This window comes from Eptesicus fuscus, chromosome 17, assembly GCF_027574615.1.
Source record: "Eptesicus fuscus isolate TK198812 chromosome 17, DD_ASM_mEF_20220401, whole genome shotgun sequence".
NCBI lineage: Eukaryota > Metazoa > Chordata > Mammalia > Chiroptera > Vespertilionidae > Eptesicus > Eptesicus fuscus.
The window spans coordinates 56864392-56891371 of NC_072489.1; the positions used below are offsets into that span (position 1 = coordinate 56864392).

General features: G+C 57.5%; 1 protein-coding gene across 1 annotated transcript in view; it reads left to right on the plus strand.

Annotated features, from left to right (window-relative positions):
* The window catches only part of TCERG1L (transcription elongation regulator 1 like), a 95140-nt gene that overhangs the window by 46630 nt on the left and 21530 nt on the right, over positions 1–26980 (plus strand). The window contains exons 5-6 of the mRNA XM_054729045.1: positions 20930–21021; positions 23611–23699. Coding sequence (XP_054585020.1) covers positions 20930–21021; positions 23611–23699 — 181 coding nt within the window. The remainder of the gene's footprint in view (positions 1–20929; positions 21022–23610; positions 23700–26980) is intronic.

Here is a 26980-nt window from a genome sequence, read left to right on the forward strand (position 1 = left end):
CACATAATCCTTCCCAGTCAGAGGAGAAGCGTGTCCTGCCAGCCACTGTGCTCTCCAGAGGCGCCTGAGGGCCAGTGGCCGGGCGGCCAGGTCACCGGCGCGCCGTGGGCTGGAGCCCATTGCCGGCCCCGAGGCCGCACGCCGGGGCCCCCTGCGCCATCCGTGCGGTTCCCGTGCTTGGCTGTGCAGTGCGGAGCTCTAACTGCTGGTGAGGTGCACTGAGTGCGTGAAAGAAGCCGCCCTTCTCATCTTTCTGCCGAGTTTCCTCCGGCGGCTGGAACCTCGGGCGCAGCCTGGCTCTGCCTGTGGGTCTGGGAGGTGGAGGGAGGCGGTCTGTGGCCGGGCGTACTTGCCATGGTGTTCGCCAGAGGTCGCGAAGCTGGCTCCTGAGTTCTGGGCGCTGGAGCTTTCCATCACCAGGGTCTCCCACTGTGCAGCACCGCCCGCACCCCGGCTCTTGCCGAAGAAACCGAAGCAGAGTCCAGTTCCTTCTTTAATGTCTCCTGGTCTGAACTGAGCCACAGCGTTGCTGCCTCCGCATGGCTGAGGGCCGGGCTCCGAAACAGGGGAGACAGAGCCCGTGAGACCCTCTCTGCCCGTGGCCTTGGGCGCTCTGGTCCCCCCGGGGGGAGCCCTGCTCTTTCGTGTCTCTTACCTGGAGATGCTGAGCCGACGGCACGGCTGCATCATTAGCAGCTGGCGCGCCTCCAGCAGTCGTTTGTAACTCGTCCAAATGCAGGTGATGGCTGGGTTCTCTGTAGCACTTTGCATGTCAGCTGATTTTATTCTAAAACTGTCTCCTTGCTCCTGGCGTGCGAGGCTGTGGTGGAGGTGGCTGCCTCCCAGCCTTCTGTTCTTCCTGAAGTATTTGTGTCCACATGCGAGCTGATGGGGCAGGGAGAGAGACAGACAGACAGACAAAGAAGCAGAGTCAGAGACACACACACACGGTGTGTGGGGGGAGAGAGACAGAAATGCAGAGAGACAGGGAGAGAGGCTCGCTGGGCACGGGGACCGTGGGAACTTGGCTTTCACGCTTCCCCCCTCACAGCATCCTCGCTGGGTCTTGGTGGAGGGTGGGCGCTTTCTCCCTGGGCACCCCGACCGCAGCCGCCCTGACCCCGAGGCTGAGGGCCGGCCTGTATCTGTTTCCAGTTGCGTTTTCTTCTTTGGCCCTTGAATCCTCCCCGACCCTGTGGCTCTGTATTCAGTCCTGGGCCATGTGTCCCTGAAAACCATGCCGAGCGTGACAGTCACAGGGGGAGGGCAGAGCTCAGGGAGTCCAGGGGGCTGGGAAAAGCCAGCTGAGGTCGGCGGGCATTCAGAACCGGCTCGGCGGATCTCTCTCTCTCTCTCTCTCTCTCTCTCTCTCTCTCTCTCGCTCGCTCGCTCTGGGGATGCCAGCCACTGCCCAGAGGACCAGGACACTGTAGTGTGGGTTCAGGGCTCACAGAGGGGAGTCAGGGTGGCAGCATCACTTCCCGCAGTCAGGGCTGGTACTAGAAGCAAGGCATCTGGCCCAGAGGCCAGAGGAATGGAACGGTGGGCACTGGGCAGTGTTAGGGCCTGGCAAGTGGTTTAGGGCTTAGAAGCCATGGTCCATGAGCCAGGCTCAAAATGAAGCTTTATCCCGTAAAAGCTGTTGATCTTAGGAAAGTCACTCAACTTCCCTGTGCCTGTGTCTTCACTATAAAACATATGTTAAAGGTGTGGTTATTTCTAGTGCAGAGGCTAGATGGAAGAATGACATGAAACGCTGGATGCAAGGATGCTTAGTGCCAGGCCTTGTACAGAGTAAGGCGCAAAAGCATTAGTAGTTGTCGAGAGGATGGTGATGGCGGCCGCAATGGGGGTGATGGTGGTGGGGGTGATGGTGATAGTGAAGGTGGTGGTGATGAAGGTGATGGTGGTGATGGTGATAGTGGTGGTGGTGGTAGTGATGGTGATGGTGATGGTGGTGGTGGTGGTGGTGATGGTGATAGTGATGGTGGTCGTGATGATGGTGATAGTGGTGGTGGTGATGGTGATGGTGGTGGTAGTGGTGGTGGTGATGGTCATGGTGGTTTTGGTGGTGGTGATAGTGGTGGTGGTGATAGTGGTGGTGGTGATGGTGATAGTGGTGGTGGTGGTAGTGGTGGTGATGATGGTGGTGGTGGTGGTGGTGATGGTGATAGTGATGGTGGTGGTGATGGTGATAGTGGTGGTGGTGGTAGTGGTGGTGGTGGTGGTGGTGGAGGTGGTGGTGATGGTGATAGTGATGGTGGTGGTGGTGATGGTGATAGTGGTGGTGGTGGTAGTGGTGGTGGTGGTGGTGGTGGAGGTGGTGGTGATGGTGGTGGTAGAGGGAGTGATGATGGTGATAGTCAAAGTGGTGGAGGTGGTGATGATGGTGATGGTGGTGGTGATGATGGTGGTGGTGGTGGTGGTGATGATGGTGGTGGTGATAGTGATGGTGGTGGAGATGGTAGTGAAGGTGGTGGAGGTGGTAGTGATGGTGGCAGCAGTGGGAGATATGTGGCAGTGGTGGTAGGAATGTTGTGGTTAAGAGCAGGGCCCCCAGCATAGCACTGGGCCAGAACAGTAGGAAGCTCTCCTCTGCCCGCTCCGGGCATGTTAGTGGGTAAGACAGAGCTGTGGTTGCCGGCATATGCAGGTGCCCAGTCTTTCCCCGGGGTCACCAGACACTGTCGGATTTGGGGGATCTAGTCTAATGCTAGTTCTACCTGCTGGGAGCTCAGCATGGCTCCTGGCCCCTCCAGACCAGCCTGGTTCTTACGTTTGCAGGTGAGGGCTGTGGGCCCTCCAGCAGGACGGGCCCGGCCATGCTGGGCGGGACTATGGAGTTCTCCCCCCACCCCCACCCACACAGCATCCCTGCCTCTCTTCCCCGCCTCTCCATGGCCCTGTGCCGCTGTCCCCAGAGCTCAGATGCATTTGCCGTGGGCGCTGTCCAAAACCCAGCCCTCAGAAGGCCCCGGAGTGAGTCTGCATCAGAAAGAGAGATTGAACAGAACGTCTCTGGACATTTTATTTTGATTAAAACATTAAAGTGCACCGCAGCTCTCATGGAAATTGTAAATCTTTACTGGAGGAAAATGAGAAACCAGGACCGACGTGGAATAATGGCTTGCAATGCCTCCTTGATTTTACATGGGAAACTGCGTGCCGTCGCTGCCAAATTAATTTTTGGAAAATGAGTTATTGACTGCAGTTATAATTTATTACTAATAACAGAATATGTTTGTAACCTGGGCCTGATGGGGTAGTTAGCAAAGCAGGGGAGAGGAATTATAAGGGGGAGGGAGGGGTGGGAGCGAGGCCCCCAGGAGGGAAGGAAGCCCAGGGCCCCGCAGGACAGACCTGAAGGCTCCTGGTGACACGTAATGTCATCCTGGGACGTAATGTCACCCTGGGACGCTCTGGGAGCTGAAGTGCCTCTTTGGGGCCCTCAGTTTACCTCCCGGAGATTAAGTGACTCGGCAGAGCATCGTTTAGCAGCAGAGCTGGAGGCCACAGTGCCCAGGGCTTCCGAGGTGGCCCTTTCTCCTGTTTGCCCCCCAGCACGGCCATTTGGCTGTCTCCCTGCGGAGGGCGCTGTGCGGGGAGCCTGGACCAGAGGCAGATCTGGTCACAGCAGCGACTAAAGCAAGAAGGGGGGCGGGTTCTGGGTTCTGCTCAGGGTGTCCTGGAGGCACGCTGGCTTTGGTGTCTGAGCTGACACTCCCTGCAAAGCTGGGACCTCGAGAGAGCCCTCGACCAGTCTCCTCATCTGCAGGATGGGCTCAGTGACAGCCCCCGTTGCTTCTGGAAGTCAGGGAACAACAAGAGAGAGAGAGAGAGAGAGAGAGAGAGAGAGAGAGAGAGAGAGAGAGAGGAGGATAGAGAATATGACTATGGAGATGTTTGGAGATCTGCAGAGCTACCCTGAATTTCGGGGCGGGCCTTCTAGCTCCTCCAGGTGGCCTTCATCTCACTGGCGCTCCTTGCTTAGCCAAGCATCCATTTTGAAAACCCGGAAAAGAAAAGCATCCTGTAGATTTTAAATCCTCACCGTCGTGGGTCTGACCAGCCAGTGAGGTCCGGGCGGCTCCAGGCACAGTCTGACCCGTGAAGGCTGCCGCTGTAGGTGTGAAATGTGTCTGTAATCTGGCGATTTTGGTTATCTCACCGTTAAGATTCTGGCGTGTGAGGCAATAATATTTAGAAAGCATTTATCTTTGACAATTAATGTTAAAACATAAAGTCTTCTTCCAGCTTCAACTGGTTTAAATACTTCCATTTAACCAGATAGTTACGAATGGTTATGTTATAATTTATTTTACTGGGCGTTTACACAATGATAGCAGTAGTGATCATGGGGTGCTCTTCTGTGGTCTCCGTGGAAGGAGGACGGCTGGGCTGGTGGGGCCGGTGGGGCGGGAGGTCGCCTCAGCCCTAGTCATCAACCGCGACCTGGACTCTGTCCGGGGCCCCCGCTGCCTCTGGCGACTCGTGCAGGATAGAAACAGCCAGGTCTCCGCCACGCTGGGCCCGCAGGAAGAGGCCTTCAGGGAGGTGGCCCTGGGGAAGCAGCACCCCTCCAGGGGGTGGCCCCTCCCAGGCTCCCATCTGGGCGTGGTCTGCACAGCGAGGCCTCAGAAATCGGGCCCTGCCGCTGGAGCTGTTTTGTAGGAAGTTGTCATTCCCCCCCCCCCCCCCCCAAATAACAGTTCAGCCTGGGAGAGTGTCAGGGTGAGGGACAGGCTGCAGGAGGCGGCTCCGCGGGAAGTCGCGGGGGACGAATTCACTCCTACCGCGGTTCCTGGGGGAGGCCGCCTCGGCGTCCCGCTCCGTCCCCCTTCCCTCTCACTTTTTGATTTTATTGCCGTTTTTTGACATCAGAAGAAATTGAAACCCTGTTTAGGTTTCATGGCTTCACATTTCAGAAGTCGGTGCTGCAGCCCGGAGCCGGGACGCGTCTAATTTATGCCGCGCGACCCCCCTTCTTAATCCGGCAGCCTTCCACCGAAGGGGTCTGCTGGGACGGAGGGGAAAGTGCTAAGATGTACATTTTCGTTCTCTTTTTATGGGAACCACTTATCAGGCACAAAAGGCAATAAAACCAGGTGTGATGAGATTGGATCGAGAGGATGGGCCTGGTTAGGGAATGAGCCATTTGACATGACTCAGCGGGGCTCTCAGAGGGAAGAGCGAAGGGGCAGAGGCCCAGGTCCCCCACCGGATCCTGACACAGACTGGCTGAGCCCTCAGCCCGTGGGCGTGACCCTGGGCTTAGAGGCCGTGATGTTTCCCTCCTGGGCTGGGAATCTCTTCGCCTCCCACGGATACAGTGAGCCCGGAGTGGGTGAGACTGACCCCCACCTTCTTCTTGGTATAAAGGACCAAGTAACAGCCTGACATTCGACTATTTCAGTGTTTCCATCTGTGGCTGTTTCTTTGTCTGTTTAGTTGTTAATCTTCACCTGAGGATATTTTTCCCATTGATTTTTTAGAGAGAGTGGGAAGGAGGGGAGAGACAGAGAGAAACATTGACAGAGATACATCGACTGGTTGATTCCTGCGTGAGTCCCACCCAGGGTTGGGGATCCAACCTGCGACCCTTTAGTCCACAGGCCGACGATCTAACCACTGAGCAAACAGGCTAGGGCTGCTGTTTGGTCTTCGTGAGCGTATGTGACTATGCGTGTCAGGTCCAGGAACAGACTCAGACCCACGGGCACCTCTGGCGACGAGGAAGGCACTTCGCATAGGGTGGAAGGGGTTCGTGGGGTCACGGGGTGGAGGAAACAGGGACGCCGCCTGGTGGAGCAACGTCAAGGTGTGTCCATACCATGCACCTTCGCCTGGACAGAGCCCGGATGGACCCGGGAAAATTGCACCCTGGAACGTCTAGAGCAAATCGTGGCAGAACTGTGAGGTACTTTGCAGTGAGGCGGCTTTTATCCGACACCACAACACAGACCCAGGAGCCCCCAAAGACCAGAACAATCCACGTGCCCCCTTACCAATAAAAACCTGGGCACGAAACCATGATCGCCATGCAAGTCAGAAGGACAGCAGCGCCGTGCTGGTCTGTCCCAGTCCAGAGAGCCTGCACACCTGCCAGGCGGAGACAGCCCCGCCCGGGAGGGACGCGGGCGGAGGTAGGAATGAAAGTCCCCGGAAGAGGAGAGACAGCACAGGGGTCTCTTCCCCACGGGGGAGGAGGTCGGAGGCCGTCATACTGATTGCCTGTCTCCATCAGCAGTTCCCCGGGGCCGGGATGTCACCTCTTTGGTTTCCTCATCCTCCCCACACCACCCCCACCCCTGGCCAAGAGCAGTGCCTGGCACATAGTAGGTTTCTTATAAACATTTGCTGACTGGAGGCACCCAAAGCTGTGCAGCCTCCAACCCAGGCACTCCCCTGTGGGATTCACCCTCACGTGGACTCCCCGGCTGCCAGGAGAGGGGGACGCAGGGCTGCTCATGGACAAGGACTGTGACAGGAAAAGACTAGAACGGCCTTTGTGTGCACCCCTGGGGGTCGGTGCAAATGCTGACCTCCCCTGGATATTGTTAAAAAGCACGATGCGTGCGTTACTAACCTGGCTCTCAAAGAGATATCACTAGATTTCTGAAAAAGGTGCGCCCTCGCTGGTTTGGCTCAGTGGGTAGAGCGTCGGCTTGCAGACGGAAAGGTCCCGGGTTCGATTCCGCTCAAGGGCACGTACCTCAGTTGCAGACTCCTCCCTGGCCCAGGCCCTGTTCGGGGCTCATGCAGGAGGCAACCAATCGATGTGTTTCTTTCACATCGATATTTCTTTCTGTCTTTCCCTCTCTCTCCCACTCTCCCTAAAAATCAATAGAAAAATATCCCCGAGTGAGGATTTAAAAAAAAAAGAAAAGAAAAAAAAAGGGAACAAAGCGAGTATTTATGAAGATACGTTTGTGTACAGAAAAAAAATAGAAAACATGTGTACTCGTATTTGTCTGAGAATGCATGATTATCTGAGGCAGCTCACCCGGGAGCGTGGGAGCATTCATTCGTTCTAAGGACAGACGCGTGTCTGGATTTCGGAGCGCAGGCAGACAGTTCACGCTTTTACATTTTTTGAAATTTGAATAATTAACAATGGATGCAGCACCTGCTAAAATTTGCATTGATTGGGGAGGACACGCACAGAGCCACGTCCCGTGTGTGTAACTCGCACATGCAAAACATCCAGAGTCAAAACCATTGAAACGTGTGTGAAGCATCTTCGGAATTTTCTGTGATAATTGTCCTGAATCGATGTAAATTACGTGCGCATTATTGAACGCAGAAGCCACTGGAAAGAGAGATTCGGCTTTGTTTTCGCGGTGCTAATTAGATGTTGGCTGCTTGCGAGTGGAATTGTTTGTGCATATATTTGCTGTTTGGTTCGGAAGCTCATTTGTCTCCGACGCGGCCCGTGTGTTTCCGTGTGGATGAAGGGACTGTGCAGGCAGGAGGAAACGTGTTTCCTTGTGGGGACTTCGGGACCCGTTTCCTAGTTGCTCTGCGTGAAGCGGGCCATGCACCCTCGTTTCCAGGATGTCCCTCTTATCAGAGGGACTTTGAGTCCCACTGTTTCAACTCATAAACGTTCCTGTCAATAGAACGACTTGCATCGGAAACAGCCGGGAGGGGAAACTCACAAGCATTCAGAACACGTACGTAAGGCCACCGGTGAACCTCCGGACGGCCAGGCCTGCCTCTTCTTGTCAGCAGCCCAGTGCTCCCGGCACTGACCCCGCCGGAGGCTGGCGATGGCGGTGTCTGCCCGGCTCCCGCTGGGCGTGTGCTGGGGACAGAGCGGAGGAGAGGCCGCCTTTCAGGACAGCAAGAGCGTCCGAGGTGCAGAGCCTGCGTGCAACTCCCTTCCACAGGGAGCCCTTGCCCTCAGGCGGGCGGCGACCCTGGGCAGGTGCGGGGACTGTGGGGACCTGGAGGGAGGCCGCGTGGCACCTGGTGGCATCCTTCCTCTTCTCACCTGTCCGTCCACCCCAAGTTCCCCGCACTCAGTGCTCTGTAGGGGCAGCGGGAGGGCCTGCAAGACAGCTCCGCGGAGGACCCAGTGGCCCAAACCTCGCCGTGTAGGGCAGTTTTGTGTTTGAGGGACAGTGGAGGGAGCTGGCTGGAAGCTGGGAAGCTCAAGACCTAAGCGGGCACAGCAGACAGCACTGCCCACAAAGGCAGATGCTCCAGCCTTCGGGTTCCCATCAGTGAAGGACAGAGCTGCTTCGTCCTGACCGAGGCCGTCCAGCTGAATGCCAGCAGAGCGAGGGCCGGGTGGAGTGCTCTCCGAGGCCTCTGGGATGTCCCTCGTTGTGTCCTAGACAAGGGAGAGTCCAGCTCAGGTCAGGATTCGTTTGGACGTAGCCTGAGGTCATGTAGCCCTAGCAAATATCTGCTCCTCATTCATCACCCCTTTCTTCATCAGACCCTCCGGGGGTGGGGGTGGAGTGATAGTGAACTTGATCTGTGACCCTTATCATCACTGAGGTCACTGTCTTTGGTACCTTGAGCCTCTGCTCTCTATTCAGCTTTTGGCCTGTGCCTCTCTGTTATCCCTGGAGCCCGGGTGTGTACCCTGGTGGACTTGCTGAGTCATAAGGGTCAGAGTTGTGCGTAGGACAACTGAGGGCATGGGCAGAAAGGGGAGGACCCTCGGGGGTAAAGGGCAGCTGACCACGGGGTGGCAGTGTGTGGTAGGGGTCAGATGGCAAGTGGCTGTGCCCTCGGATGAGGTCTCATCCCCAGCTTCCGACTCAGCAAACCTCCCCCACCCTGTGTTAGTCTAACAGCACCTGATTAGTCCAGTGGTCGGCAAACTGCGGCTTGCGAGCCACTTGCAGCTCTTTGGCCCCTTGAGTGTGGCTCTTCCAAAAAATACCACATGCGGGCGCGCACGTACAGTGCGATTGAAACTTCGTGGCCAATGCACAGAAGTCGGTTTTCAGCCTGGGCGAGTCTATTTAGAAGAAGTGGCGTTAGAACACTCAAGGGGCCAAAGAGCCACATGTGGCTTTCGAGCCGCGGTTTGCCAACCACTGGTCTAATCTAACAAACACTCTGTGGGGTAAGCAGACACCTCGCTTTATCCCTGGGAGGGCTGCTGAGAAAAGCAAAAACCAACCCAGGAGCAAAACAGAAGGTGAGAGCAACTCGGAGGTGAGGGCAGTGCCCAGGGCAGAGTCGCGGGTGGGGTCTAGAACATTCCGTGCCGCAGCCCTTCCACCTGTCCAACCAGATGCCCAAAGACGAGTGTCTTCAAGGACAAGTGACCACGTTCAGTGCTCAGCTGTCCTCATCCTTCGGTAGGAAGATCAGGTTTTCTTTTTCTTCCTGGAACTTTCTACATGTCGCTGCAGAGCCTCTGGAGACAGATTGTACTGAGGTCGGCGGGCTCCCAGCTACAGAGGGCCTTGCTCTGGAACGGGACCCCACCAAGGCCGCAGCTCTCGCCAAGCGTGTGTCCAGTGTCTTGTTTATCTGCCATTTGTTTCTCTGTGGTTTGATGGCTCTGCACGTGGGAGGGGCAGATTGACAGGCCTACGGATGTCTTCCAGTGGGTGGCTGATCATTCATTGATGTGCACATTTGGCCAGTCATCCAACATTTATTAAGCATCTATTTTGTGTCAATCACACAGTTGGTTTAGAGCAGATTTAAAGATGAGAAGCGTGGCGTCCGCTCTTAGGGAGCTCGCAGATACATAATGAGTCATTAGCTGTGTCGTGCTGGAGTGGAAATATGCACACTGCGTCGTAGAGCACAGGAGGACGGTGAGGGCCGCGCTCCGTAGTGCTTGGGGGAGGGCTTGCAGAGGGCGGGGCGCTGGGCCTGCTTCCAGGAGTGGGGACTGTGGACAGACAGGGAGGCGGATACCGGGAACTAGAAACGTCCGGTGCGGAGGTGGGGGGTTGGAAAAGCCCACAGCTCGGCCCAGCCAGGTGCAGAGCGGACGGTCATCCAGGGGGGGAATGACCATGGCCAAAGGGGTCTGTGGGTCCCCACGGAGGACCATGGCCGAGTAGGCGCACGGCAGACAAAATGCTGAGGTTTATCTTCCAAGGAGGAGAGATGCGTCAGCCAGGAGGGTAGGGCAATCCTTGCAGTGAGGAGGAGCAGACAGAGTGGAGGGCTGAGCAAGGACAGCGTGGAGAGCCGCGCACAGCGCCCCAGAGGGGGGGGGCCCGAGCTCAGTTTGGGGGACGGTGGGGAAGTTACTCCAGACAGAGCAGGTGCATAAAGCTGCACCCTGGGCTTGATCTGAGGGGGGCGGGGGGTCCAGGCAGTGGAGAATCCTAGAGAACAAGGTACCGATGGGGAAGGGAGGGGTGAGACTCTAACCCGGGAGGGCACGGAGGGGCCAAGGTCAGTGCACGTTGGAAGTGCTGGCTTATGGGCCAGAGATGCTGACTCTAGTTGACCCCCGTGGTCACTGGCCCGATGGAACTGGGGGAAGGACAGTCTCAGACTAGAACCTTCCTTTGAGTTATTTCTGAAACAGAGGGTCTCTTTTCACCGGATGCTTGGTGGTAAGTGTAGGCTTGGCTTTTAAGTTTTTAAGACCTTTTACAAGAAATAGGCACGAAAAACGCAGGTTCCTTTGAAGATTCCTAGTATTCGCTCAGCCTGCGCATGCCCCGTCCCCACCCTGGGTAGCAGTGAGCAGAGCAAACAGAACTCAGGCGCGTCTGGTCTCCCCCTCCCTGTCCTCCAACAAAGGGCACCTGCCCTTGTCATGAAAAACCGCCCTTGTGTGCACACGGGCCAGCGTCCCCACGGCCTCGCAGCGGGGTTGCTCTGACAGGGGAGGGGCGGCTTCCCGAGGCCACGGGGAGTGGGATCGCGGGCCCAGGCTGCCCATCCACGCCCCGCGCGCCCACAGCCCTGCTCCTCCTCTCGGCACGCGGAGCTCCATCCCGAGCCTGTGTTTGTTCAAGGCTGTGTTTGCCTAGACCTAATTAAAGCCATTTGTATCACATGGCTGGAATGACCTCCCTTTTGGAAAGAAAATAACGGAAAGAAGCTGCTTAAAAAAAAAAAAGTCCGAGTTAATTTCATCAACTGAGAGATGCGCCCGGCACCGTTAGTTCTGCGGCGTCGACATGTGAGAGCAAGCCAGCCAGGTGAGGTCTGCACATCCTGGTCGGTCAGCCGGCGGCAGCCGGTGCGGGGCGGCGGGGAGGCCTCAGAGGCGGCTGCGGTCCAGTGTGCACGGGGCTGGGTAAGGTTCCGTGAAATCGCCTGGTTCGGGCCCGTTCTGGCAGAAGAACCCAGTGCACTTCTGTGCGTCGGGCAGGCACGTCAGTCATGCAGATGGGTTAGGTTACGATGCATGGATCACAAATCGTGATTCACATCGATTTTAAAATAGATGCTTATTCCTCTTAAATGAGATCCCTCCTGAGGCCGTCCTGGTGCCAGGCCCAAAGACACTGAGCGAGGCTCCCAGCGGCCCGCGGACTTGACGCCCACATACCCTTCCCGAGCGCTTTCCTCTCTGCCAGGCAGCGACAATGCAGGCGCGTTTCGTAAGAGGCGTGTGCACTCACACGGGAGACTCGGGGACCCGTGAAGGGTCTAGAACAATGGTGGGCAAACCGCGGCTCGCGAGCCACATGCGGCTCTTTGGCCCCTTGAGTGTGGCTCTTCCACAAAATACCACGGCCTGGGCGAGTCTGTTTTGAAGAAGTGGCGTTAGAAGAAGTTTAAGTTTAAAATATTTGGCCCTCAAAAGAAATTTCAAACGTTGTACTGTTGATATTTGGCTCTGTTGACTAATGAGTTTGCCGACCACGGGTCTAGACTATTCAGGAGGGCGGTTTGATGTACAACAGGAAACGGCACACACGCGTGGACAGATGCGCTTAGATTCACTGCTGCGTCCGATGGGTTGATGGGTGGATGAGCAACGATGCTGTGGGAGCAACGGATGGTCCTTTCCAAAGTACGTGAAGGAAACTGTCCAGTGTTCCCCATCAAGTTGTCACGAAAGAATAAATGCAACCGCAACTCTTCAGAAGACCCAGTAGGATGAGCAAGCCGTGCTGCACAGAAAGAGAGCTGGACCTGGGGGGCTGCGTTTGCACAGGCGGGGAGGAGGGTCTCCTTCTGGGCAGGGGCCCTCTCTGCTTGCTCAACCACAGGCACACCCTGCGTAGTGGGTGAGGCTGGATGCGGATGTTTGTGCCCCAGGAACTGCTGGAACCCTGTCCCATGAGCACCCCCACGGCAGACACTGTGTGCGGCACTGTATGCCTCGTGTCTGTCCGTAGCCGGAATCTCCCCTGTGGCAGTGGACTGAATGTTTGTGCCCCACTCCTCGAGTTCCCAATGGGGTGATACTTGGAGGTGGGGCCTTTAGGAGGTGATTAGGGTTAGATGAGGTCATGAGGGTGGGGCCCCTGTGATGGGATTCGTGTCCTCAGAGGAGACACCTGAGAGCTCTCCCCCTCTGCCATGTGAAGGCACAGCGAGAAGCGGGTGTCTGCACCCCAGAAACGGAGCTCTCACCAGGATCCCACAGCGCCAACACCAGCCTCCAGAGCTGTGAGGAACAGATACCCGTTGTTGAGGCCGCCTGTTCCATTGGTATTTTGTATGGCAGCCCAAGGTGCCCTGTTTTTCTCATTCTGTTGGGGAAATTGAAACTCGGAGAGGGTAAGAGAGTGCTCCCATGCTTCAAGGTGGTGCGTGGCAGAGCTGGGTTGATTCCCCACCTCGCCTCTGCGCTGAGCGCGACACTCATCTGCGATACAAATGGCTTTAATTAGTTCTAGGCAAACATAACCGTGTGAACACTGGACTGACACTGGTCCCGGAGGGAGAGGTGGCGACTCTCTCACCCTCCCTGATGCCTGACTCTCCCAGGCCAGGTCTCTGACCGAACCCCACAGCAGCTCCCTCCTCCCAGGCCATGGCTCCATGGTGGGGAGGTCCCAGCGCATCCAGAGAACTGGAGAGTCCGTCTCAAGGCATGCGGACCCGGGACACCGTAGAGCCTCCGGACTGGGGGCTGCTGGCCCAGTTCCACGGCGGCAGCGTGTGTGTGAGCAAGCGGGTGCCTGAGCCCTGACGTTCCCTCCCTGGGAAGGCACCGGACCCAGAGGCCCAGCGGCGAGCCTCCCCTTCAAGGCATCGCTCGTAACACGCACACTCAATGGTCGCAACCCCTGTTCCAGAACTCAGCCCTCACAAACCTCACTCTTACACGACAGCTGCTTTCATATTGAATCCCCCCCCCTTTTTTTTTTACAGAAATGTTTCTCTTCTGATAAAATTGAATAATGTAATTTAGAGTAGAATATATGCAATCGTGCGTTTCTCGTCCATGTATCAGTGAAGGCTGTATAAAGAGGTACTTGGAGAAAGGTGGAAATCCGAAGCTGAGACTACTCATGCTGAGGCAGCTGAGGTATTAAGCGCGATATCTGGGGCCGCAGCACTTAATTTCAGCGTCTCACAATGTACCTAAGAATAGCACAGCCCCTCCTGAGTCCCTTTCTTCCCTGGACGCATAGTAACAGCAGGAAGCGGCCTTGAGAACCGTCCTCGGTGTGAACGTGAGAGGCAGTCATTTGGACTCTATGTAAAAACACTACAGCCTATGCTACATATATTATGGATGACATTATTCACAGCCAAATTTCATATGTCATTGTCCTTCCATTTTTTCAGTTTCTACTGCTCCTTGCAATGTACAAACGGGGGGTGGGGGAGGGGAAGGAAGAGGGGTGACGGTTCTAACTGAGCCTGACCTGCCCTTGGCTCCCCGACTGGTCCCATCTTGACCCTCACTGTGGCCGGGCACCTGGGGGTCAGAGTTGGGTCACAGATGACTCAGCTCCTGGATTTGGCACTTGCTACTCCTCATCCCCATATGACATCCCTACCCCCTGGTCCCAATCCCTTCCCATCTTTGGGGTCTCACTTTAATGCCACTGTCCCAGAGTCTCTGTCAGCATGGGCACGAGCCGCCTGCCCAGCTCCAGAGGGCCTCACCGGGGTGCCCCTGGCCACAGGGTGGGTGAGTCACTCACTACCGGCCAGACACAGCTCACAGGCCGAGCTGAGAGCAGGGCACATATTTTTGGCCAAAAGATGAAGCAACAGTTATAACCCTTTGTCTTTGGGAAGGACTGATGTTGCCAGGCACAGAGGGGGACACCTCTCTGCGGTGGGATCAGAGTGGCTGCTGGGGAACTCAGGGTGCCTGCGCCCCGACCACAAGGGGGGCCCTCCCGCGATTAGTGCCATGAAAGCGCTGTAGGCTGCCCGTGCTGTTCCTAGCATGGTGAAAGGTTGTTCAAGGCTCCACTCACTTGTTATAGATTATAGATTATAGATGATTATAGAGCAGTGGTTCTCAACCTTCCTAATGCCGCGACCCTTTAATACAGTTCCTCATGCTGTGGTGACCCCCAACCATAAAATTATTTTCGTTGCTACTTCATAACTGTAATTTTGCTACTGTTATGAATTGTAATGAAAATATCTGTGTTTTCCGATGGTCTTAGGCGACCCTGCTAGCGGTTCTCAACCTGTGGGTAGCGACCAACAGGTTGAGAACCGCTGCTGTAGAGCCTAAGACCATCGGAAAACACAGATATTTACATTACGATCCATAACAGTAGCAAAATTACAGTTATGAAGTAGCAACGAAAATAATTTTATGGTTGGGGGTCACCACAACATGAGGAACTGTATTAAAGGGTCGTGGCATTAGGAAGGTTGAGAACCACTGTTACAGAGTATAGATTAGCAAAATCTTCATTAACCTCACAATCAAAATAAAACATCTGTGATCCTTGCTTAACAACTTGGGTTTGGAGGTGGACGTGTGGAGGGTGGGACTCTGCCTGGACATCCCAGGGTCACGGGCTGGGCTGGCTCGGCCACACCGGCTGCCGTAGAGGCTGGAGGAGCCGAGGTGACCGCAGGGGCCCTGGGGGAGGGGGCTCTGAAGGGCACGTTCTTTGGACCTCTGTTCAGTGCATTTTCAAACTGAAAGGAAAGTTTGAACACCTACTTAAATGTTACACATTTTGACGTTTTGGTGTTTATAACGCAGGCCAGCCCCTCTGAGCATGGCTTGGTTTCTCACCGTGACCCCGGAAAAGGGACCAGGCAGGCTCTCCACCAGGGCTACCGCGGGCGCAGCTCCTGCCCAGGTGGCCGGCGCCCCAGCCAGCGGCTCTGACAGTGGACTGCTCGCCCCTGCCCTTCAGCACAGACTTGCTTCTTCCCCCCGAGGGGAGGGCGGGGTGTTCACAGGAGCCCCCCAGGACCCCCACGGTGTGACATTGACTCTGGTCAGCAGAGGCTGCAAGGCTGGGCTGACGTCCGCACGAGAGGGAACCAGGAGCCCCTCGGTGATGGCATCGCAGAGCGTGTCCCCACGGGGCGAGCACCTGAGTCGCTGAGCACTCGAGTCAGGGAGAGGTGAGCGGGCTCTGGGGAGGCGCCCTGCTCCCCGTGAAACAGTTCATGGAGGCTGGTTCTGTTCAGCCTGATGGGCAGCCAGCAGGTGTGGACGCGGTAGTCGACCGGAGCATAGACACCGAGGAGGCCGGGCTCAGGGTGGGTCCGAGGGCCGGGGGGACCGAGGTGGGCGGGAGGCCTGTCCTGGGCCGGGGGGCTTCAGGCGACAGGGGCTGTGGAGACGCAGGTTCCTGAGGGTGAAGGTCTCCAGGCCAGTTTCCAAGTGAAGGCTCGTCTCCCTGAGAGCAGGTGTCCTGTGCCGAGAGGTTGAGGAGCCCGCTTCTCGAGGAAGGCCGGGCGCACGCGCAGCCATGACGTGGCTCTCTCCAGCCTGTGGGACCCGCTGTGATGCCCCTGATCATACTCTCCATGCCCAGCTGGTGGGGACGGGGGACACTCAGCTACAGGCCCGCAGCAGCCTTCCCCCAAAGCACTTCGAGGCCTCTCTCCATCAGCTTGCTCGTTCCTCAGAGCTGCTGAGATGTCGTTCATGCCTAGGTCTTGCTTTACATTCATAATCCTGCTCAGGTTAGACAGGTGGCTGCGTGCCCCGGAGACAGCTGGGCTCTGAGGCAGAGTTCTCAGGGGCCAAAGGCAGGTTTGTGCACGTGTGCCCGCCAGGGTCTGCATCTGCCGGGGTCTGCACCCGCCGGGATGTGCACCCGCTGGGATGTGCACCCGCTGGGATGTGCACCCGCCGGGGTCTGTACCCGCTGGGATGTGCACCCGCCGGGATGTGCACCCGCTGGGATGTGCACCCGCCGGGGTCTGTACCCGCCGGGATGTGCACCCGCCGGGATGTGCACCCGCCTGGATGTGCACTCGCCGGGGTCTGCACCCGCCGGGATGTGCACCCGCTGGGGATGTGCACCCGCCGGGGCATGGGCCTCGGGGCCTCGAGCTTTGCTGTTCCCACTCTAACAACTCCAGGCCCCTGTGGAGGAGCGGTTTGCTAAAGCTCCGGGGAGGACTCGGGGAAGATGAAAAGCTGGAGGTGAGAGGGGAGACTCCCTCACCGTCTGCCTGGAGAGGCTGGGAGGTGAAAGGCGGCACACCAGGTCTATTGCCAGGAGGAGAAATAGTGGGAACAGACCTCGTTCAGGACCCAGAGGAGCGGGAGTGGGCCAGCGCGGTCCGACTCCGCTGGGGGCAGGAGGCATGCAGGCTGGCGTCCCCGGGAACCCCGTCCCTGCTGTGCGGCCGCCCACACTGTGGCCTTGGCAGACCAGACACAGCACTCAGCCGCCCCCGGCACGCCCGGGAGGGGTTCATGCCCAGGAGGGGTTCATGCCGGCGGAGCAGGAGATGAGAACGTGCTGTTGGTGGCAGAGGAGGGAGGCGGGCCCCGATCAGGGAACGAGACACTTTGGGGCAGTTTCCGTCCCCGTCTCGAAGCAGCCTGGTTTGCAGAGGTTTTTATTATAATGGGCGACTTGTGTTTTATGTCACCTTTAGAAAAGTCGCAATGCTGACATTTTGCTTGTTTGTTTTTTGCATACATATATCAGCTTTTCTTCCGTTCTAACTAAGCAGTGGATTTAGAGAAATCCATTTATCTATCGTCTGTAATCGCTACAAACCCATCATCATAGTAATAGTCTTGTCTTTATGCGCGTGTGCGGGAGGCGGGTGCAAATGGAGGGTCCCTGAGCCCCTGGTGCCCACTCCCATCACAGCTGGCAGCACTGCCCGGTATGCGCTCCCCGGCACCCCGAGGACCCCTCCTCTCAGCCCCCTAGCCCTGTGCTCCCAGCAGGACTGGACAGTGACCGTGTCCAAGGACAGGGGGGCCTGGGGTCTGTGTGGGCTCCCCTCACTCAGCTGCAGCCAGGGCCCCCTAGCACCCCCTCAATCCCAGCACCCGGCCCCCCATAGGCTTCTCTGGGGCTGGCTGTGTTTTTCTAGCCTCTCCCCTCCGTTGGCACCTGGGTCAGCAGCTTGTGCACTTTACCCCTCGGGCAGCGTGAAGGCTGGGCTCCGGCCCCTTTCCCCAGGACCCCGGCCCCTCCGTGTTTCAGCTCGTTCAGCGGCTCTGAAAATCAATGCATTCTTCAAGCCTCATTGAGAGCCGCAGACAGTGGGCCTGAGTGTGTCGTCTCTATTATCTCAAACATAAATTGCATTTTCCCTTATTATCACGATTCTCAGAGGAGCCCGTGCTGCTTAAATGGACAGATAATCGTAGCCCTCCCCGGAGGCTGGCCTCTCACCTGGAGCACAGCGCCCGCGTCTGTTTTCCTTCTGTGTGAGCGAGGAGGTTGTCCTGCTCGCGGGGCCTTGCGGAAATTACTCTAAGGTGGTGCTTCCGGCGAGACCGCCGGACTACAGTGCCGCCCATTCTTCTCCTTCAGGCGTCTCTGTAGGTGGACGGTTCATTATGTGTTCTTGGAGGTGAGAACATCTACACATAGAAATGGGGCCCCTGGATTGTGACCAACAGGAAATGGGCCCCAGTGGCTCCGGGCTTGTCCTCTGCCTCCCCCGCATCCTACCCGGGCCTCTCCAAGAACAGAGGTCACTGGAGAGTCATCTGTCCCCAGCACGGGCCCCCAGCAATGACCCGTCTGCCGAGCTCGTCCCAGGGGGTCAAGGCCAGGTGCACAGGTGTCGCCGTGGATTTTCTTCGTAAGCCCTTCCCGTAAGAGCCAGTGGTTTGCCACAACCAGGAACTCCTCATCCCACTGGCCCCTCCAAGCTACGGCACCTCCAGGGCATGTGGTGCGGATCATCTGTGGGTCGGGGGTCCTCTTGGTCTAAGGGGAAGCTTCCCACAAATTCTTCGGAGAAGGTTGGTTCCAAAGGGACAGTCCGTCGGAGGTCACTTAGCTTTTCAGAATAGGAAAGGTGAATTCTCTCTCCTGCCTCTTCCTTGGGGCTAATCCGTGTCCTGGAATTGGGAATGAGCTCCCCCTCCCCCAGCAGGATATGGACGAAGAATGTTCTCGCCGGCCCTCCGAGGTCACCGTGTCCGTCTTGTGTTGCTTTGGGGTATACGCCACACAGTTCCAGGTGTCCTGTGGACTTACGGAACCCCAGAATGGGAAGGAACCTAGGAGATTATTTTATAGATGAGGAAACTGAGACCGGGAGATGTCAATATTATTGAATGAAAATTAGATTGAATTTCAGAATCACTCTTCGAATTAGGAGATGCTGATATATTTCTCATATCTTGTTTTCTTTTCTTTTTTAAAAATATATATTTTTATTGATTTCAGAGTGGGAGAGATAGAAACATCAATGATGAGAGAGAAACATCATTGACCGGCTGCCTCCTGCACATCCCACACTGGGGATGGAGCCGGCAACCTGGGCACGTGCTCTGCCTGGGAATCGAACTGTGACAACCTCTGAGCCACACCGGCCAGGCATCTTTTTGACAAGTTAGACCATTTCGACTTGTCTGCAATAGTTCTTTGTTTCAATAATTTTTAAAAAGGCATTTTTTGAATGTTTAAACACATCCTAGTGTTTTATTCGACATAGGTCTCCTTCGCCGCGGCCGGGGCACACAACCGCTCCAGGCCCGTCCCCTCCTGTCACGTCCACGCTGCCCTTGATCTGGGGCCTGACCCAGGGGATGGCAGGTGCCTTTGAGTCTTCACTTCGGAGACTCTCAGAGAGCAGGGGCCTTCGATCTGGACTCCTGACCAAGAGGCGACGGCTGGAGAGCTGGCCGTGGAGTCTGGACGCGGGCAAGCCCACCGCATTCTTCTCTTACGGGACCGAGGTCGATGAATTGCTGAGCCGCGAGAGTGTGCAGAGCTATGTCTTGCCCCAGAGAAGGAGCCCGGATTTTCCGTCCCCACTTTTTTCAAGGGGATAAGGTCCTGCCACTGTCACCCCCCCATCCCCAAGGGCTCCTCTCCTGCGCTGCCCTTGGGTCAGCCTTGCCAGGTCCTGATGCGTTTTGAGGGAAGAAGCTGATCGCTCTCCACAAACAACCCAGGCTGTTCTGGCTCCCCGTGAGCAGTCAATACACATACTCGTCAGGTGGTCCACGTGGAGATTTCCCGTCTGGACCCCATTTCCCCCCCAAGACTTCCAGGTGACCTTCCCTGTCCTCCTTCCCCAAGGCCAGTTGTGAATCAGGCCTGTATTTGGCGTGGCCGGGCCCCGAGGCGGGCCTCTTGGTCGTGGCCACAGCTGCTCAGGAGTTCTGGGGCCAGTGCCGCCTCCGCGTGAGGAAATGGTCTGTTTGCCACCAGCCTGAGCTCTGGGCCCCCTTAACAGCCTGACCTGCCAGCTGGCTGCTGGGGAGAGCCCGCGGGGTCTTCAGAGTGACAGCTCGTGGGCAGCAAGCCTCACTGTGGTCATATCGTTGCTGTCCACCCATCTATCACTTGACGGACGAGGGGGCCGGTCGGCTCCGTGTGCTTCGGCCTTGTCCAGAGGCAGCAGCCCTGTGGGGACCGGACATCGGTCCAGGCCCAGAGCTGTCCCCTTGGCACTGCCTGCAGCCACGAGGGTTCCCGGTGCAGACGCCTCCAGAGGCATAATGCTCGGGCCCCACGTGGGGTCCAGCCTACGTGGCCCCTTCCTGCAAACCTCCTCCCCAGAATGGGGGTCGGGGGAGGCCAGAGTGGCAGTGTCCTGAGGAAAATGGGGTGCAGGTGAGATGGGCTCTTTGGCCCTTCCCCCACCTCTGCCCTCCAAGTGCAGATGCCTGAGTTGGAGGGGACCTCGAGGCAACTTCCTGCCACTACTGTGTGTGCGTGTGCATTTGCAGAGGAACACGTGTGTATAAAGGGATGCCACTGTCTTCGTGTCGTCCCTTCCGCCGGGCTCTCCCTGGACCTTCCTGGGCTGGACAGAGGCTTCCGCAGGGTCCTGACCTTCAGGGCCCTGAGGCGCCTCCCGGGCTCCTCGGTGGCTGTGGCTGTGAGGTGGGCGTGAGGAGGCGTGGTTTGGGCTCCTCTCCTAATTCTTGGTATGAACAGTCGTTAATCCCTCTCTCCCACGCACAAACGATTAAGGTCTCTGTAGACGTTTTAGAACAAGATGAAACCTAAATCATTTTATGTTCAGAATCCACGTTTTTGACATGTCTCCTTCTGTCTCCCAAACAACCACTCTTCGAAGCGCTGGGTTGTCTGGTCCATGACGAAGCCAGCGCCCACGTCAGCGATGAGCGCACAGGAGTGGTGGCCACGGGCCGTGGAAGCCTAAGAAACCTGGTCCCCCGTCGGCCTCTTGTCCTTGTCAGGGAGCCCGTGTCCCCTCCACCCGTAGCCCACGTGGCCTGGCCGTGAGTGTGGCTGACCGCGTTGGGGGTGGGGCTGCGAGCAGGCACAGATGGAGGCACCAGAGGAGCTGGGCGTCATTGGAGGGACTTGTCACGAGACCACCGTCCAGGCCTAAACTTGTTGCCTTTGTTTAGTTCTCTCCAAACTGACGTGACCACGGGATGCTAATGCCGATTGTTTTGGTCCAGCAGAGAAAAGCAGGGCCCGGGTCCGAGCGCCCCGCCCTCCTGCCCTGATGCTGCGCGCGGAGAGGAAGAGCCCGGCCAGGGACGAAGGACACAAGGTCGGTCTCGGGACGTGAAATCCTGGGTGGGGGGCCTGGGCTGCACACCCTTCCCACCGGCTCTCCCACGTGGCGGCGCACACGGAGGGTTGGCCAGTCCCTGTGCGAGACGGTCACACCCAGAAACTGCAGCGGGAGAGCAGAGCTCGCTGGGTGTGACCCTCGCTCCCGTGTCCTTGTCCCCACATTTCAGGGGGAGCTGTGCACGGAGAGTGGCCAGGCTGCGGCAGGCACCCCTCGGGCAAGGCTGGGTCAGTGTTTGGCGTTGACTTTTGAAGAAAACCCAATGCACATGTTTTTTTTAACACACATTCTGGTCTTAGACCTTCTCTTTGCCCGATTGCCAAGTGGCATTTTAAGGGCCAACCATGAATGCCGGGGGCACGTTGCCGTCACGTGAAGAACCCCAGAGCTCCGCCTTCATGGCTGCATTTGAAAGTCACAATTGGGGCTTGTGTTGTCCCGATCGGTCAGATGGCCCCGAGGCCCCTGGTCGCCCCGTGCATCGCCCACACTCCCTCTCACTCGGCTTTGGTCGGCGGTCGCTGCCTCGGGCCTGTGACGGCCCCGTTCGCTGGTTTTCCTGCCAGCCTGGCATTCCAGGCACCGCCACGGTGTCCCCGGCCTCCTCCCCATCTCAGTGCCCAGGAGCCGGTGTGAACGGATCCCGGATGTGAGTGCAAATGAACGTTTTGTTCCTCGATGGAGGGTTTCGCTCTGAGAGAGCCGAGCTGTACAGGGTGACATTTATTAATCAGTCTTTCTAGGGCCTTAACTACTTTCTTTATCACTCTGCTCTGCGTGTCTAATTCACTTTTATTACCTCGGCGTGGAAGGGGAGCTTGGCGCCGTGATTAGCCATTTTTTTATCACCAACAGGAAGCCGTCACCTGCGCGGGCCTCGGGACGAGCGAGGGCCTCGGCAATTAGCGGCTCACAGTCCCAGCGCCACCAAATCTAAGTGTGCGCCCCTCACAAATCACGGCCCACCGTACTTCCCCGAGTAATTAGCAGGATCGTCTACCACCCCGCAGCCCCTCATTGGGCTGCGACTGTTCAATTAGCCCCCTAATGAAACTTTCCCCTCGTTTTTCTAATTGGATTAGTAATATAAACTCCCGTCTTAATGTATTTTTCAATGCAACCCCTTCAGAATACTCCCTGTTCTGTGAATTATGCTTCTCGGCCTGGTTGGATCACAGGAAGCGAAGGCATTTTCTTCTAACCCGAAGTTCCAAGAAAGACTGCTCTGACGCTTGTAAGCGGAGGGGCAACCATATACGTTACAAGTCATTTCCGTAGGGTAGTTACTTGTCGCGAAGAATGGAGGGGCGTGGGGAGACCCAGGACAGCACCGAGGAGTGTGCCTGCTTGGATGACCCCTCCTTTCCGGGTTGACTCATCTGGCGTTAACAAACGCCCGCCCGGTGTGCATGCCGGCCCGGAGGCCACGCAGGAACGCTCCCGGGGGAACGCTTTCACCCCAGGGCTGCTCGTCCCTCCTCGCGGCCGTTTGGTCCGGATGACACGAGCCGTCTCGGTCCTCAGCTCGCGGGTGGACGGTGTCCACAGGCCGCAGCCTCCCTCTGTCGCCCACGGTTGGACAGAGCACAGCTGGTGTACGTGTTGGAGATTTATCTCACCTCCTGGCCTTACAGACACGTGCGTTTTCCTTTTTTTAAAAAAAATATATTTTTTATTGGTTTCAGAGAGGAAGGGAGAGGGAGAGAAACATCAATGATGAGAGAGAATCATTGGTTGATTCTCCTGCACGCCTCCTACTGGGGATCGAGCCTGAGACCCGGGCATGTGCCCTGACCGGGACTCTAACCATGACCTCCTGGTTCCTAGGTCGACGCTCAACCACTAAGCCACGCTGGCTGGGTTTCTTTTTCTTTTTAAGTTTAGGGAAAATAAATCTCCCTTGTCTTCTAGGTGTTCATGGCCTCTTTTTTATTCTGTAAATAGAGATACAGAAACACGGTGTTTTTCAAACCACCTGCACATTGCCCCGCCCCTTGAACTCTGGCCCCAGTGGGAGCTCCAGGAGGGGACAGTCAAGGGCGCAACCAGCCTCTGCACGGACGTGGCTGGTCGCTTCCGCCTGCCCACCAGGGTCGGGGATGGGCCAGCCCCGGCTGCACCAGGGCCTCTCGCAGCTTTCGGTTTCTCTGCCACCGACTGTAGTGTTTTGGTGGCACGGTGACTCCAGCCGCTGGGTCACCCTGTTTCCGGAGATGAATCCGGTGGGCTTGTCTGCCGCCAAGAACTGACGGCACCCGGGAGCCACCTCTGGCTGCTCGGCCCGTCTCGTGCCTGTGAGAGCAGACGGGGCGGCTCCTTGGGGATAAATAAGGACGCCCGTGTCTGAGTTACTCCCCACGCTCTGCTGTGCCGTGAATTCCATCTTCGCAGCCTAATTGCCTGGCCCCTCTGGCTGTGCTGCTCAGAGCAGGTCATTATCTCGTGGGCACTGTGGGCAGGTCTGTCTGCAGGAGACTTGTTATTCTTTACTTGGTTGTCTGTCATTGAAGACGAGTGTTTAAATAAAAGCATAAAACGGCGCTCTCCTTCTCTTTCTGCTGAAAGGAGCCTCCGTCGATCCTCGTGACAGGAGAGGACAGCGCGGCAAAAGGCAGCAGACCCGTGGCCTCCACTCCGGTGCCCGGCTCCCCCTGGTAAGAGGCCCCGAACCCTGAGAGCAAGGAGCTAGAGCCTTGCCTTGTCACCAGAGAGAGAGGCACGCTCCTCAGGTGAGACTGGGGCTTAAACATTGATTGGCAGCTCCTGGCAGGTCCGGTCCTGCACGCGCTCACATCCTGCAGGGGGAGGCGGCGGTTCCGTGGTGCGGTTCCGCGGCAGTGCGTCTGCGAATGTGTGTTAAAATAAGATTGCCGGTGCGCGTGCGTCTGTGAGCCCCCGCGTCTGCAGAAAAGGCGCGTGCGTGCCTCCAGCTCCAGAGGGTTCCCTGTGCCCAGGAAGGGTAGCGGGGTGGCTGTTAATAACGACACCAGTGAACGTAAAATTGCTAAAAACAAAAAAATGGTGAGGACTCCTCGGGTTCTTAGAATGCCCTTTCAGCATGGAGTGATTTGGAGGCAGAATGAGAAGGTTATTCCAGGAAAAAGCAGTTTTAGAACCGGAGCGTAGAGAGCAGGATGCGGCGGGGTGGGGGTGGAGGGGTTGGCGGGGCGCGCATTGAGAGGGCGGACATCACAGCCACGGCGGGCGCTAGGTGCCGCCTGCCGTCAGCCGGGCGTGTCCCGGGGACCCCGTGGGCTGTGCCCCTCCAGTCCTGCTCTTGGCGATTTTGGTTAGTCTCCAGGCAGCCTCGCTCGGATCCGGAGACAGCCATGGGCTCACCTGTGTGGGCAGGTGGGCGATGCCGCCCATCTCAGACCGGGGGGAGAAGCCTGCAGTGGGGGTCCCCCCGAGATTGGCCGCCCCTGGGGTGTGATGAGCCGGGGCTCTGATGGATGCCATGGCGAAGGAGGTGCACTTTGAATCTCTATGAGGGCGAATTCTTCTGGAAGCCCTCGGCCACCGTCAGATGGCGCTCCCTGGAAAGCTGGTGTGCTGGGGAGACGGGCTGGGTCCTGGGTGTCGTTCTGGTGTTGAGCCCACGCCGCCTGAGGGTTTCGTGTCTCCTCTCCACAGAGCGGGGCCGCCAGCAGCTGCGGGCCCCTGCCTGGCGTTTCCCTGCTGCTCGTTATTTAAACACGGGGACGTGTGTTTCTGTGCAACAGCAGAAGAGGTTGCAAGAGGCTGTGGAGTTGAGGTGATGGTGGCTGGGCACACAGGCACGTGGCCCGGGTCTGGTTGAGTCTCTGTGGCCATCAGCTGCGCTGCCTGGCGGGTGGGGAAGTGAGGACTGTCTGGGCGGCACCGGGGTCAGGCTGCCACCCCTGTCTCCACCTGCCCCTCAGGGTGGCACACCTCCCACAGCAGGAGGGGCTGGAGGAGGTCCCCCCCCCCCAAGTTAAAAGGTGCCCAGGCATTGCTCCCGGCTGTCCTGGACCCTCACATGGCACCAGCCTGCCAGCCTTTGGAAGAGATGGGAGCCGCCCGCCCTGGAGCTGAGCGGTGAGCACACGGAGGCTGCGCTTCCGGCTCAGAGCTGCCTGGCACCCCTCACTCTGTGCCCGCCTCGCCCTGCTCCCGAGTAGCCAGCAGGACCTCTGGGCCTCGGCTGTTCTCCACTAAGGAAACGCTGTCGGCAGGCGGGCCCTGGAGCTGGGGATGGTGGGGTTGGAGGGCGGGCTGGGGAGGGGAGGGAAGACACACCCCTGCGTATCTCCTCCGCTCTCGAGTCTCCCCTGCAACGTGTCACTCCCGACACGGGATGGGCGGGTTTACACACGGAGCGGTTCTTCCACGCCAGCCGGGTGGCCACAGTTTAACCCGGTGGGACACTGTCTCCCTGGGGACAAGTCCAGGTTGTCACCTGGGGTTCTGACCCATTGGCTGTGGACCCAACAGCCCCCTCCTTGGGTTTGATTAATTTGCTAGAATGAACTTGCTCATTATTTAAGTAGGAACATATGGGGACATATGTCTCACGAACTCAGAGACGGTTTACTCATAGTTCATTATACAAGGATGTAACTCAGGACCAGCGATGGAGAGATGTGCAGGGCGAGGTCTGGGAAGGGGCACGGAGCTTGCGGGCTCTCCGAGAGCACCACTCCCCCAAATCCGTGTGCTCCCCAACCCAGAAGCTCTCCGAACCCTGTCCTTTTTATGGCAGGTTCATTACATGGGTGTGATGGGTGACATCACTGGCCAGGGGTGATGGGCCCCAATCTCTATCCCCTCCCCTTCCCAGAGGTCTGTGGTTCCAACCCTCTCGGACCAGGGTGGTTTTCTGGTCGCCATCCAGCCGATCCTCAGGCACTGTCCCAAGCCGCTTGTGGTGAGAATAACCACACACCATTTTACCTTGGCCACGCCCACTCTCTTCCCGAGGAAATTTGGAGGGTCTGGGGAGCTCTATGCCAGAAACAGGACAAAGGTCAAGTACAACCATCCTATAATATAATAAAAGCCTTATATGCAAATTGTCCCCTAGAACCAGGAGTTCGACCGGGGGACGGTGGTGGTGGCCTGGCAGGCAGCCGGGGGAAGGGAGACCCCCCCGGCTGGCAGCCGGCCGCTGCTTGGAACCCTACCCGTGCACAAATTTCATGCACTGCGCCTCTAGTTTCATTATAAACCAGGACATCACAGGAAGGAAGGTGGGCAGAGTTTCTACTCTCTCCTCCCTGAATCTCTGTCTGCAGACCCCATGGCCCCTCACCCACCTGCCTGGGGACCAGCCAGCGCTGCTCAACCAGGCTGCCAGGTCAGCCTCTCTCCGAGACAAAGCCAGGGGGGTGTGGGGGTAGAATGCGGAGAGGAGAAAAGACAGCAAAGGACATACGGACACTGCCTCTCAGTTCCGAGACCTCCGCCCTGGGATGTGACCCCGTGAACACCAGGCTCTGTCCTTCACAGGACACTTGTCCTGGGACAGGGCGCACAGGGCTGAAACACGGAGGGTGAGAGGGACCCATCGCGTCCTCGTGTGGGTGGGGAGGGACGAGGCATGTCCCTCTCTCCCTCCGGGGCTGAGGTCGGAGCTGGGAGAGAAGCCGACATGTCCCCCACCCCGTGGAGCCTGCGCCGGCTGGGCTTTGCTACCTGAAGGTGACCGTGCGAATCCTCTTCCCCACGAAGCGGCAACTCCGTGTTTGATGACGAAATCCGGATTTTACGTGTCAGGGCTGCTACGTGTGGGTGCTCTGTGCCGACTTAAACCTGGTGCAGGGCCCAGAGCCTCTGGGGCGCCCGGACAGAGAAGAGGGAGGATGGCCGCCATCCAGGAACTGCGCTGTGATTAAGGGAGGGGACCTTGCGTGTATTACTTAAAACGTGCATAAAACGATACATGAAATTAACTTCGCCTAGTACAGCGGGCTCG